Source organism: Pleurodeles waltl, chromosome 9, assembly GCF_031143425.1.
Source record: "Pleurodeles waltl isolate 20211129_DDA chromosome 9, aPleWal1.hap1.20221129, whole genome shotgun sequence".
Lineage (NCBI taxonomy): Eukaryota > Metazoa > Chordata > Amphibia > Caudata > Salamandridae > Pleurodeles > Pleurodeles waltl.
In genome coordinates this window covers 871803715-871818696 of record NC_090448.1, presented here as the reverse complement: position 1 = coordinate 871818696, position 14982 = coordinate 871803715, and the positions used below count along the sequence as shown (strand labels likewise).

The 14982-nt window shown below is 46.9% G+C and overlaps 1 protein-coding gene across 2 annotated transcripts in view; it reads right to left on the bottom strand.

Annotated features, from left to right (window-relative positions):
* PPP4R3A (protein phosphatase 4 regulatory subunit 3A) overlaps positions 1-14146 on the bottom strand; it is a 266563-nt gene extending 252417 nt beyond the window's left edge. The window contains exon 1 of one of the 2 annotated variants that reach the window (XM_069208168.1): positions 13635-14146. In XM_069208168.1, the coding sequence (XP_069064269.1) occupies positions 13635-13776 (142 nt within the window). In that variant the 5' untranslated portion in view covers positions 13777-14146. The remainder of the gene's footprint in view (positions 1-13634) is intronic. The other variant, XM_069208169.1, reaches the window with a different exon arrangement.
* Between the last annotated feature and the right edge of the window lie 836 nt (positions 14147-14982).

Below are 14982 nucleotides of genomic sequence, written 5' to 3'. Positions count from 1 at the left end.
TGGAAGAAATTGACCGATAGTTCAAATGAAAATATCAAAACTTTCCACCAGAGTCTTAGAGACAGTACAATTATATTCTAAGTGGTAGCTCATGGCAATCCTGCCCCTTTACTATTCTGACAATCCATATGATGGATAGAAAAATTAGGAGGGACTGTCATTGCAGTATCAGGAACAGAAGAGTCTGAGATCCATGTTTCATTAAGAAATTAGGCCCAGTTGTTAGAAGAGGCAATCTCATAAGTCCAGTGCATTTTTAGGGAGACGGTATACAGTGACTGAGCATGCCATGAAGCTGGATTATGGTCGAGTAGCCACCTGGCTCCCACTTCTGGATACCAGGGCCGATTGCTTACTCTTTTCCCCTGCACAGGCTGTCTTAAAATGTAATATTAATCACCTCATGACACTAAAAGCAAGAAACTGACCAACAACATTCAATACTTGCCTATAGGCCCCAACATCATGAAAAGTTGATAAATCATCCAAACTATAGGACATCTTACCCTGAAAAATGTATTCTTAAAACCACTAGCTTGGCTGGTGCTGATCACAGGCCAGGTGAGGGCAGACGGGCTTGTATCTAGCACTCCTGATGCATGTATCCCACACATGTCTGCTCTTGTATCCAAGGGGAGAGAAGTCCCCACCCAGCAAAAACAAACAAGAGTGCTAATACCAATATGGCAGCACGGACAGTGCAGGCGTTTCCACCAAAATGATTAAAAGAGATTCAGCCCACTTAAAAAACATTGTCAACACAATTCGTAACCAATTAAAAAAAATGCATCAGTGAACAAAAATGGCCCCAAGTGAAGTCTTTCCTCTGCACATCAGCACCAGTCTTGCAATTGACGTGGCCTGGGAGAGAGAAGTACCCGCACAGCAAAAACACTAGAGCCGCACCAATACCAAGATGGCAGGTCTCATAGTGTAGAGGTTCCCCCAAAATGGTTCAATTTCTTCTCCTAAACAGATCATACATATAAGCAAGATGATTCCAGACTAGCCCCCTGCGCCCGAAAGAAGAGGTCATCTCCCTTCCATGGTACACAAGCAGATGACTGGTGCTCATCAGATTTTCTTCACGACAGATCTTCGTCCCTCCACTCCTAATGGGCAAAATATATATCCGTTGCCCCACACGATATCCACAGACAAAGCTGCATCTCCCAGTGTATGGGAGAGCGCGCCAATACTAATACGGCAGCTCTGAAAGTGCAGACATTTCCCCTAAAACTATTCCACTTATTCGCTTAAACAGATCATCCTCATTAGCAAGCAGATTTCCAGACCAGCCCTTATGTCCCAAGGAATAGGTCACCTTCCTCCAACAGCTGTACAGACAGACGTGGTGCTAATCAGATTTTCCTCACTGTGGATCATCTTCACTCTGCTCATAATGGGCAGATTCTTACCTTTTCCCATCGGACACCCAACAACAAAGCTGTTTCGTTCAGTGTGTGGGAGAGACCTTTCGTCATTGTGAGGTAGCAAACTTCCCAGATCATGTAATGACATTCTATTCACCCGTCAATGACCCGCCATGACCCACCAAAATAACAAGGGTAGTACACTTATGCCCAATTCTCCCATAATTTGTGCTGCACCGGTAAGCTAACAAGGGAGGCCACAAAGTTTCAGTTTTTGAAGGCACTTGGCACACTTTTATGGAAAATCTTACTTACTGGTGGATTTGCTGTGTTATGTGGTACGTCAAACAGTAATTTGGTTTCTAAGACCATTTCAAACACTTTTTTTGACCAGACCTTTAGCCACTGGATTAAGACTTCTGTTAATCACATTTGAGCTCAGACAGAAATAATGCGGTTTACATGATGCGAATGGTTTATCAGGTGCATCTGTTTGCCTCCAGTAGTGCTTGTACTGATTATACATGTACTCTCTTAACAGTTCCACCTTTTCTTAGTGTCCTTTACACCTTTCTAGTGTCCTCTCACGGCTGCTCTTTTTCGCCCATTTTTCACACCTGTGCCGCTAATGTTCAGCCCATCCTTGTGACTCAATTTTTCCTGCATGAACCTCCCTTTTGATCCTCCCACCTCGTGTCATTCTTAGTTCCCATCGCCTTCTCCCAATCATTCCTCTCGCCTAACCCCTCCTTTCTTTAATGTACTGCAGCTCCTTGTTTTCTTCCCTCACATCTTTTCCCATGTCATCCATTATTCCTCCTACCCATCTTAGCCCACTTCATCTTTTCCTTCTACGGCATGAACTGAAGTGGTTTATAACGAAGGCTCAAGTGCCCTCACTGCATTCCCGTTTTTCTTTCCATGTGAGTGAAATGAAGGTTAAGTGGTAATGGTACATTTATTGTAGTCAAAATATTGTTTCTATGACATGGAAATAAAAAAGGAATCATAATGTAGGCTCACTAGTCAACAAACATTTCATGTAGAAAACAAAAACAGGACAGTAATGAAGGCAAGGGAGCCTCCATTATACGGAGAGCTTTGTTTTGCTAAATTAGGCCTATTGCTTTGCCAGTGATCGTTTTTTTTCCCTAGTCTACTGGGAAGTAAGTTTCACAGCCTGCTAGCTTGAATGAGGAGGAATGCCTACCAAGACAGAACTTGCTGAAACATGGTACTTTCCAGTAAAAGAATTGCTTTGATTGGAGGCTTCGTCTTTAGCAAATTCTAAGAACGTTGGTCCTATTCAATACTGTGCTTAATGTCTACCAGGAAAAATATAAGAGACGGTTTGATGCGAAGCATGGAATAAAACAAAAGAAATGGAGTATGTAAAGAAAACTGTTTGGACCCCGAAGGGAGGAACAAAGTTCCTCAGCCCCAAACGCATAACTTAAGTCAAGTGAACTGTAGTGGTGTTAAGTGGGGGGTGAGATGTGAAGCACATTCAGATTGTCAAAATGTAATCACAAATCAGATAACCAATACAGAAGGGAGTGGTGAATCAAGGGATCCGGAGTGGTGCGAAATAATGCAAGGTGTTCATCAGAAACCCAAGATACTCCAAGTGTTAGAAACCCCCTGCCTAACTCCAGGATTATACTGCAAAGTGAAATGTATATTCATACGAATGTTTGCTTTATCATTCGTTATTTTTGGTATTAAGGTTTTATGCAAGTATTTTCTACAGTAACAGTTATGATGTAATGCATTCCCAGTTTTTTTTATCCTTCACCTTATTTTTCTGTAGTTCACCCCTACCCCAACTGATAGAATATTATAAGCTCATTCCCTATTTCCCTCGCCTTTTATTTTCCTTTTCAGAATAGTAGTTGTTGGACTTTTTTGCTTATGCAGGGTCATCCCAATCTTTTTGCCTCCTGCCTCCTATTTTTTTCTGAGCTGTTGCTGTTGGCTTTTGAACTCTGAGCCCTTTACCACTGCTAACCAGTGCTAAAGTGCATATGGCTCTCTGTGTAAATTGTATGTAATTGGTTTATCCATGATTGGCATATTGATTTACTAGTAAGTCCCTAGTAAGGTGCACTAGAGGTGCCAGGGCCTGTAAATCAAATGCTACTAGTGGGCCTGCTGCACTGGTTGTGCCACCCACATAAGTAGCTCTGTAATCATGTCTCAGACCTGCCACTGCAGTGTCTGTGTGTGCAGTTTTAACTGTAAATTCGATTTGGCAAGTGTACCCACTTGCCAGGCCTAAACCTTCCCTTTTCTTACATGTCAGACACGCCTAAGGTAGGCCCTAGGTAGCCCCAAGGGCAGGGTGCAGTGTATGGATAAGGTAGGACATATAGTAATGTGGTTTATATGTCCCTGACAGTGAAATACTACCAATTTCGTTTTTCACTGTTGCAAGGCCCTGTCTCTCTCATAGGATAATATGGGGGCTAGCTTTAAATATGATTAAAGTGTAGATTCCCCTAGAGAGTAGAAGGACATGTGGAGTTTGGGGTCCCTGAACTCACAATTTAAAAATACATCTTTTAGTAAAGTTGGTTTTGAGATTGTGTGTTTGAAAATGACACTTTTAGAAAGTGAGCATTTTCCTTGCTTAAACCATTCTGTGACTCTGCCTTGTTTGTGGATTCTCTGTCTGGGTCAGTTTGACAATTGGGTTGTTTTTCACCTCACACTAGACAGTGACACAAAGGGGGCTGGGGTGTAGCCTGCATTTCCTAATTAGCCATCTCTGCTAGGAGGGAGGGGGTGGAGTGGTCACTCTCATCTGAAAGGACTGTGCCTGCCTCTGACAATGCAGACTCCAACCCCCTGGTGTGTGTCTGAGGCCTTGCCTGGGCAAGGCAGGATTTCACAAGTAGGTGTGAGTCCCCTTTGAAGAAAGGTGACTTCAAAGACTAAAATGGATATAAGAAGAGCACCCAAATCTACAGACTTTAGAAACACTTCTGGAACCAAGAGGAACCTCTGCTGGAGAAGAGCTGAATAGCTGAGGAAGAAGAGATGCCCTGCCTGTGCTTTGTGGAGCTATCCTGCAGTTGCTGCTTCTGCCAGAGTAAGAGGGCAAAGACTGGACTTTGTGTGCCTTCCATCTTGAGAAGAAATCTCCAAGGGCTTGATCTAGAGCTTGCCTCCTGTTGTTTGAAGTCTCAGGGACAAGCAAAGACTTCTCTCTGCCAGCACCTGGAGGCTCTGGAGAGACTCCTACTCTGCCTTGTGGTGCCCATCCAGTTCCTGGGACCCTGAAAGAAGCTGGCAGCTTAAAGACAAGAAAATCGACGCACAGAGCACCATGCGGGGAAAAGATGGACGCGAATCCGATCTGCGGCTGAAAATACGACACGCGGCCCGTTCCGCAGCGGAGAAACGACTCGCTGGAAACGCGAGCGAAAAATCGACGCACGGAGCAGGAGAAAACGACACGCAGCATCGCTGACGGAGGCTGGGAGATCACAACCTGCGCTGCAAGATTTTCGGATCATCGTGCAGCTGGATTTTTGACTCAAGTACCCGCCGTGCAGAGTTTATTTTTGACGCACCACCTGCCCGTGCGGGGTTATTTTTGACGCACACCAGGTACATTTTCACTCTAGCAGCGCTAGTGTGTTTTTAAAACTACTTAAAGACTCTTTTGCATTTTTTAATAACTTGACTTGTGTATGGTGGATTTTTGTCATTTTGGTCTTGTTTTGTTTAGATAAATATTTCCTATTTTTTCTAACTGGTGTTGTGTCATTTTGTAGTGTTTTCATTAAGTTACTGTGTGTGTTGGTACAAAATACTTTACACCTAGCACTCTGAAGTTAAGCCTGCTGCTCTGCCAAGCTACCAAGGGGGTAAGCAGGGGTTAGCTGAGGGTGATTCTCTTTTACCCTGACTAGAGTGAGGGTCCTTGCTTGAACACGGGGTAACCTGACTGTCAACCAAAGACCCCATTTCTAACAGTTGTCAATAAATGTATGTTTAAGGGGGAAAGATGTGTTGTCGCTTGCATGATGTAGTTGTAGAGTGTTGGGGGGGGGGGGGCATCAGTGAGAACATTGTGGGTGTCCTGGCACTGTTGAGTCAGTTGGGTTGGGATGATCCAGGAGAGGCTCTGTTTCTGTGGTGAATGCCAATAAAGAGTTTACACCATCAATATAATGCTGGACTCCTTATAACATGTTGGTCCATGTTAGAAATGTAAAGATTCCCAGTACATGTGAGAACTTTATGCCTATCCCACTTTCAAATAGGATTCTAACTCCACAGCAAAGGATTCTCTCCACCTCCTTCGTAAAGCAGGCAACATTCCTCTAAGAATTAGGAGCAAACGTCCTTAAGTGTCAGGGTTTCTATTTTGTAGTTGTAGAAATCAATCACTCCCCGAGGTTTATAGCCTTGCCGTGAGATTTGGAGAGCTCTGCCTCCTATTCAGTGGCCTACTACTTCTCCAACCCCAGGTTTATGGACCTGTAACTTTTACACTCACTATCAACATACACAAGCTAAGAGGTCACAATACCTGCAGACTCTTCTACACATATACTTATAAAGTCAAGTAACTGAAACAGCCCCAAGATGTTTTTCATTTGGTCATTAATCAATTTGTTTTTTTTACAAAACTGACTTCTCCCCCCATGCCCTCCACCCCGCAACCACCCTCCCCCCCCTCCAATCCAACTGCTGCTTTTCCAACTGTTATCTGCTTCGCTTTTAACTACACCCCACCACTATCGCTCGTTCAAGCGCTTGTCCCTTCAAAAATCCTTTATCGTCATTTGTAAAATACTTTACGTTGGTACCTCCTTGGGGTGGTTTGGTTAATGCCTTCGACATCGACCGTGTTACGTGGCTAATTGCACTTTTGACGATACATTGGACATGGAGCAAACTTCTTTTTCCTTTTGTGTGTCTCCTTCATGGCATGGCACTTTGAATCGGCTTGATTATGTGAAACTGTATTACTTTTCATTTTCTATTTATATGGCAAGAAAAGTCCGGTTAGGAGTTTACAAAGCTAATAGCTCTAACTCGTGCAAATGCGAGATCCACTGCATTGGAAATGGTTGTTTAGTCTGACTTGAAATGACGCTTGTGTAATTCACTGCCTATATACTGTGTTGTATACATAGTCTAACTGTATTTGAAGTAGCCTCCTTTGAGGACGCTCAACAGCTGGCAGACAATGGCTTGAGAAATTATCACATGTCAAAATACATCCATTGAAGGCATTTTTAATCTCAACTTTCTATCTGTTCAGTATATCATTCCACCTGCACTGAAATGCAGGTTTCACATTTGAAATTACACTCAGCAGACATGCAATTAGTTACTGCACCCGTGCATTGTATATACAAAGCGATCCTCTAACTATTTTGCACTGCAGCAGGTATTTTTACTGCTTGTGTCAGCACTCAAGTGCCAGTGACTTTGCTAGTGCTGGTTACCTTTTTCATTCCCTGTTCTTTACACTGAGCAAACTTCTGCTCCCCTGCCCACACCTTTTTACTTTACCCCTCTACTTTGTTTTTCCATTAACACTTCCCCTAAGCATTAATATCAAACAAGAATATTGACTACCCCCAAGGGACGGAGTCAAACACTCTAGTTTCTGACTGCACATGCATGTCCCAGCACATCAATCAAAATATTTGTAAAATACCAATTCTCCACATCACAAGGTCACCATTATTGAACTCCTAACATTTCAATTTAACAGACATCAGAATCTGATGTATTGACACAACTAGCCTAACTGAAAGGAGCCATAACTAGTAACCCCAGACTGAAGCTGTTGAATGAAAACTCAAAACTGAACACATGATTAGGACAGTACCCTAACACATAAACCTGTCAGAGGCAAAACCCAGTACTTCTACTTTTGATCAGAGGCCAAAACTGTTCTCCACATTATCAAGGAAAACTTACCTTTTTTCAAATTCATCACCCATCAGAGGCACATGTTTTTAGCATCTTGCTCATTATGCTGATTAAAAAGACTATCCTATGCGCCGCAAGGGAGAGAAACTATTTTTCCAACGTATCTGTGCCATTCCACTTACTTTGGTGGCAGAGTAAACACAACCTCTTAAGAATCAAGTATTTAGGAATCATACTCCTCCATATTAGGAGACATACACTACCCACATGCACTGGTCATTATCACAACAGGAACTCGAGATCTGTACTACCCTACACTCACTGTCAGAAGCAAGACCTCCATTCATATCAAACGCAGATGCCTTTTGCCTCCTCAAAAGGCTCACGCATGCCCCACATTTTCAATCAGTCTCAGTGGACCATTCACCCTTCCAACATTTAGATTCAGATACATGCATAGCCTTCTCACATTCAAGCTCTCATGACCCACTTCCCTCGTTCAGTGTCAGACTCACGCACTCCATTCCCCTTTGAAGTGTCAGGGCCAGGCAACAACCCTGGCCCCCACCACCACCTTCAGTGTCTGCAGCACACGTCTTGCCCACGTTCAGTGTAGAGGGGGCATGCAACTCACCCCAGAGTACAGGGACATGCAGTCCACTATGCTGGCCCCAAAGTTCGGTGCCAAAGGGTATCCTGCAATATTCGGTCCCCGGTGTCATACCAGCCGTTCCATCCAGGTTGGTGCCAGGAAGCATGTGACCCCACCCCTCCTCCCCAAAGTCAGAGCCGTGGGGAAAGCGACCACCTGCCTCCTCTTGGCCAGTGTTGGGGTTCATAGCTGCCTCCCCCAGACCGTGTGTAGGAGAGTGGAATGTAATAAAATATCTACTTGTCCATGGGACAGGTTACTTCTTAAGTCTACTTGTCCAGTTAAAAAAAAAAAAAAAAAAAAATCTACTTGTCCCTTTGGTGCCATGTAGCGCGGCAACAAATTATGGCAGCAATTTCATTATGTAAGAGCTCTGACAATAGTCTCTCTGATTATGACAGGGCTTCTACTATAGTAGGGCTTAAATACTTGCAATTTCAATCCCCACTATAGCAATTTCCTTATTTTGCCACACTTCAGCAGATCTACATAATGGGGCTGGAGGAAGCAGCAAGCAATAGTTCCAGGGCTGTAATGCCTTTGAGTCTGCAAAACTACTAACTTGCATGTTTTAAGATTTTCACCAGCTCTTCTCTGATCTTTTCCCATAATGAGAAAGGTTGGAAATGTACTCCTGACCAAGGCAGAAGTAGAATTTCTTCCAGGGTTGGGGAAAAAAGTGGTTGGAGGGAAAGTGAACCTGTAAATGTTCAATAGATTTTCACATGGGCAAATCTACACATGCATATTTGCTCATACTAAAATACAGTTCATAAATTTTCTAGGAGTACAATTTCCCTGTAAGTTCTTGTGAATTCATGAAAGCCACTATTTCAAAGACATACCAAGGGTGCATTTAGTGACTTTCTTTAAGAATTTGGTCCCTAATTAGGTCTGGCGTTAGCAAAGACTTTTGGCCCAGATTTAATAAAAGTGGTGCTTCACACTGTGATGCGCTACTTTTCTTGCACCACCCCCGTGTGTGCGCCGCATTTAAGATACAGCGCACCATGGCGGTATTAGGTATAATAGTGTGAAAGAAAAATGTTACGCTACTGTGGCGCTTTGCTCCACTAGCGTCAGAATTTTTTACACTAGTGGAGCAAAGTGCAAGGAGGCCCACTGATTCCAATAGGGCATCTTTTAAAACACCTGCTTTCAGCAGGTGAAAAAAATGACACCAAAAATGGTGCAATGAAATCTTGTAGATTTCAATGCACCACTTTTGCGGGCCTTCTTGTGCCGGAACGCCCCCTTATTGTGCATGATGCATGCATAATGTGGTGCAAAGGGTCACAAAGTGGCACAATGTATGCCATGAGCCACTTTGTAGATATGGTGCAGTGTTTTTGGCAATCTAATATCACATTAGTGTCAGAAAAATTATACTGATGTGGAGTTAGATTGCACAAGCCCATCCTCAAATTTGGGCCTTTGTTTTTATCAAACTTCTATTTCTCTATCTTGGTTGGCTTTACTGTGAGTGATTGCATGCTGCTCTTCCACAAGGAGCGTATTGGCACACAAAGTAGTTTTGTTCACTGCCAGGAACTACTGTGGCAATCAGTGGCGTAACAAAACTGGAGGGGGCCCCCTGCAAAGAACATGGAGAGCCCCTTCCTCCAGACTCACTCTGGGCAGGTGCTGTGCTGAGGAGTCCCCTTTTGTTAACGCCACTGGTGGCAATGATGCTTTTTTAAACCAAAAACTTTTTTTCTTTTTGCTAGTGTTTGTTACAACTGTAAGGGCCTGGCAGCTCCCACAACAATAAAGTTGTCAAAACAAGACATGCATTGACAAAACCAAAAGACTCACAGAAAAAAAATATATATATATAAATATGTCAGATCTGTTGGCTTTGCCAGTGCTTGTTAATTTTTATGCTTCCCATAATCTTTTTGAAAATGATTACACTGATTCTAATAGGAATATTCACTGGAAATACGAGTATGTATCAACACATTTTACTAAATGACGCTTCAAAGAAATAGCACCTAAAATTTCATAGTAGCAAAACGTTTTTTACCCTACTTGCATATTTTTTCTGAACATTGCATTTTGGAAGCAAAGAATCATCACTGCTGCTAACGTGCCTCTAATCCGCGGGCATTCTGGGAGCATTATACTTAGCCTCATATTGTTAAACTTTTCAAACAAGTGTGTACACTTTTTTTTCCTTTTACTGGAACCACTGTCAGTAGTGCAGTGTGACCTTAAAGCGTTTATTTACAGCGCTCATCATAAGAATGAAGGCTTTTAATTAATGAACCATAAATAAATGTCCGAACAGCATTAACATATGGACACACATTACCTCAAATGCAGACAATTCCCTTCTCTGTAAACTGGAAACTTAGGGTTTGTGCTGCAGGGGTTGGGCCTACTTGCCCCAAGGACAAAAACATGAAACCCTGTTGCCCTTGACCCCAAACAATATGTCCAGAGCATTGTGCGATAGGAATTCCACATACCTGCGTGTGGCAGGGGGGCATCTCCGTAAGGTCAGTGTCAGGGACACAAAACACCTCCCAGATTCAACATCAGTGGGGTAGGCAACTGCCTCCCCAGTTCAATATCAGGTGGGGAGCTACCCATTCCCCTGGGGTCAACGTCGCGGACAAGCGACCCATTCCCCTGGGGTCAACGTCGCGGACAAGCGACCCATTCCCCTGGGGTCAACGTCGCGGACAAGCGACCCATTCCCCTGGGGTTCTACGTTGTGGCAAAGTGACCCATTCCCACAGTTCAGTGTCATAGCAAAGGGACCCATTCCCACAGTTCAGTGTCGTGGCCAAGCAACCCATGCACATGATTCGTGTCAGGAGGAAGCAACCAACTCCCCCAGTGTCAGGGAGAAAGAGGCACCCTCCCCCGTTCAGTATCGGGGGAGGGGAGAGCAATGCCCCTCCCCCCCAAATATCAGTGTCAGGAAGAAAGAGAGCAATGCCCCTGAACCGTCCCCACCCCCCCGATTCAGTGTCAGGGTTAAAGTCCCATTCCCCCCGGTCCAATGTCAGGCAAAAACAGAACCCATTCTCCCCCGGTTCAGTGTCAGGCAAAAAAAGAACCCATTATCCACCAGTTCAGTGTCAGGCAAAAAAAGAACCCATTCCCACGCCCAAGTTCAGTGTCAGGCAAAAAAAGAACCCATTCTCCCCCGGTTCAGTGTCAGGCAAACCCCCCCCCCCCCCCCGGTTCAGTGTCAGGGAGAAAGTCATTCCCCCCGGTTCAGTGTCAGGGAGGAAGAATATCATCCCCCCCCCGGTTCAGTGTCAGGGAGGAAGAATATCATCCCCCCCCCGGTTCAGTGTCAGGGAGGAAGAATATCATCCCCCCCCCGGTTCGGTGTCAGGGAGGAAGAATATCATCCCCCCCCCCCGGTTCGGTGTCAGGGAGGAAGAATATCACCCCCCCCCCCCCGGTTCAGTGTCAGGGAGCAAGAATATCATCCCCCCCCCCCGGTTCAGTGTCAGGGAGGAAGAATATCACCCCCCCCCCCCCCCCGGTTCAGTGTCAGGGAGGAAGAATATCACCCCCCCCCCCGGTTCAGTGTCAGGGAGCAAGAATATCATCCCCCCCCCGGTTCAGTGTCAGGGAGGAAGAATATCACCCCCCCCCCCCGGTTCAGTGTCAGGGAGGAAGAATATCACCCCCCCCCCCCGGTTCAGTGTCAGGGAGCAAGAATATCACCCCCCCCCCCCCCCGGTTCAGTGTCAGGGAGCAAGAATATCATCCCCCCCCCCCCGGTTCAGTGTCAGGGAGGAAGAATATCACCCCCCCCCCCCGGTTCAGTGTCAGGGAGGAAGAATGTCACCCCCCCCCCCGGTTCAGTGTCAGGGAGGAAGAATATCACCCCCCCCCCCCCCCCGGTTCAGTGTCAGGGAGGAAGAATATCACCCCCCCCCCCCCCGGTTCAGTGTCAGGGAGGAAGAATATCACCCCCCCCCCCCCCGGTTCAGTGTCAGGGAGGAAGAATATCACCCCCCCCGGTTCAGTGTCAGGGAGGAAGAATATCACCCCCCCCCCCCCCGGTTCAGTGTCAGGGAGGAAGAATATCAGCCCCCCCCCCCCCCCCGGTTCAGTGTCAGGGAGGAAGAATATCACCCCCCCCCCACCCCCCCCCCGGTTCAGTGTCAGGGAGGAAGAATATCACCCCCCCCCCCCCGGTTCAGTGTCAGGGAGGAAGAATATCATCCCCCCCCCCCCCCGGTTCAGTGTCAGGGAGGAAGAATATCACCCCCCCCCCCCCCCCCCCGGTTCAGTGTCAGGGAGGAAGAATATCATCCCCCCCCCCCCCCGGTTCAGTGTCAGGGAGGAAGAATATCATCCCCCCCCCCCCCCCAGTTCAGTGTCAGGGAGGAAGAATATCATCCCCCCCCCGGTTCAGTGTCAGGGAGGAAGAATATCATCCCCCCCCCCGTTCAGTGTCAGGGAGAAGGTGAACCATACCCCCGGTTCAGTGACAGGGAGAAAGTGAGCCATACCCCCGGTTCAGTGACATGGAGAAAGTGAGCCATACCCCTGGTTCAGTGACATGGAGAAAGTGAGCCATACCCCTGGTTCAGTGACATGGAGAAAGTGAGCCATACCCCTGGTTCAGTGACATGGAGAAAGTGAGCCATACCCCTGCTTCAGTGACATGGAGAAAGAGAGCCATACCCCTGGTTCAGTGATAGGAAGAAAGAGAGCCATACCCCTGGTTCAGTGATAGGAAGAAAGAGAGCCATACCCCTGGTTCAGTGATAGGAAGAAAGAGAGCCATACCCCCGTTTCAGTGAAAGGAAGAAAGAGCCATACCCCCGTTTCAGTGACAGGAGAGCCATACCCCCGTTTCAGTGACAGGAGAGCCATACTCCCGTTTCAGTGACAGGAAGAAAGAGAGCCATACCCCCGTTTCAGTGACAGGAAGAAAGAGAGCCATACCCCCGTTTCAGTGACAGGAGGCAAGCACCACACTGATTTAGTAGTATGGACACAAGTCAGTCTCCCCAACCAGTGGCAGAGCCAAGAGTCGCACCCCCTTTCAGTGTTAGGGGCACATACCGTATTCGTTGTCTAGAGTTCTTGACCCTTCCACCTGAACAGCGTCAATTGAATGTATTCCTTACTCCCTGTTCTGCGTTAGGGCACACTCACCTGATTACGTCTTGAAGGCACGAGTCCTCTTTCTCCATTCAGTGTCAGCGAGGTAGGGACTTATTCCCTCCAATCAGTGCAAGGGGCCATGCTCCATTACCACTGTCAGTACCATCAGCATACCTTGTTCAATGTGATAGGCATACAGCCTAAAATAAGATTCCATTACGGTGGGAAAAAATGAAAACCCTTCACTTATCTAAGACAACAACACCTTCCACTGCTTTAGGGTTACGGTCACCACTCTGCCCCTCACAACTCTCTATGGGCATCACCTCTTCAGTTTCATGAATTCACTCTCCCACCGGGCAATTCATCCAACTCCCAACCCCTGGAGAACTCTCCCAATTACCCATCTGAACATAACTAGGGTCTTCAGCATCGCCCTACTGTAACCACCTGCTGTATCCCACCTCATTATAATTGATGCAGTACCACCTCCCACTCTGGGAGAGATGCTTCACACCAAGTATCCCCGTTTCAGTATCACTCCCGCCATAAGTATCGCCCCTCAGCAGTATCATGGACTCCCCTCCACCTCAGTGTTACCCCGCCTCCCATCACGCTGCACTTACCGTCGCTCTCAGCCCGCACCAAAAGGGACATGCCCTTGAGCCTCTCCACATAGCAAGAGGATACATGCCCGGTGCCCCGGTCGTCCCACTGCCGCTCCTCATTCAGGGTGTAGACCTTCACCCTGCGCCGGGTGTCCGTCATCCTGGAGAGGAGGCCGGGGGGCCCGCGGCGCTAGGCCCTGGGGGGCGGGGGTGGAGAGCCCCCCGGGGGAGCAACACACCGACCCGGACAGGAAATGAGCGGCCACCTCCTTCAAATGGATAAAACCGGGCCCGTAGCCACCGTGCTCCCCCCGCGGCCTGCAGGCCCCGGCGCCTTGGTCCAGAGTTGTACCAATGAAGCGGGTCGCCGGCGAGGAATCTGCTGAGGCGCCCACTGGGTATGGAAGGCTACCGTCTGCCGCCTTGGACGCCCCTCCCCGCCGCCCGCTCGGTGTGTCCGCTCGGTGCCGGTCTCGGTCACGCAGCCGCCATCTTGGATCCCCCGCTCTGCTCCCTCCTCTGCTCGGCGCAGGCAGCGGCGATGCAGTCACGGGGTCTCCCAGGCCGTACGGCACGGGCGGCGCGCGGCCACTTAAAGAAACAGCGACGCTTTTCTTGTTCCATCACTAGATGCGAGGTGTGTGGAACAGCACGGCCTGTGATACCAAAGCATTCACATTCTGGCGCGGTACCAAACAACACTATATCCTTGGACGAGTTCCGACCCACGGTCTCCTACGGCAACCACAACCTCCATACTTAGTCACTGAGAAACCCAATACCAAATCACAAATGTAACACAGCGGGCCTGTGGTACCAGCATAGTACAACTAAAGCCTGTTCTCCAATCTGTAACCATAATGAGCTACGGCGCGCACACAAGTCTTTCGGGTGCCAACACTACAGTTAGGCCCTAAGCACAGTATCCCAAACCCTAGGAGCGAATAGACTGTAGCAAATAGCTCAGCATGGAAGCGCACTGGCACTTTTCCATTTGCTCGTAGCAAACTAAAGCACAGCCCAGTGTACTAGCCTACGTAGTGGTAAAATGGCACTTTCTTGATTTAGTACAGCCGTTCTTAACCTGTGGTCTGTGGACCTCTGAGCGTCCCCAACACCTTCTAAGGGGATCCAATACTGATTAGAAATAAAATAGTATTAACATATTAATAAAGCGTATATAAATAAAGACAGAAAATGTAAAATTGAGAACATATTAAAATGTCTTGTAAATGTGTTTTTTTCCCTAATTCATTTGTAGCTTGTAAGGTCCTGCATAGGTGTCTGTGTGTATAAAGTATGTCATTTTTGTATCTTGTTATTTGCCTGATTTTTTATTTATTGCTTTTGAAAAACATTTGCACAG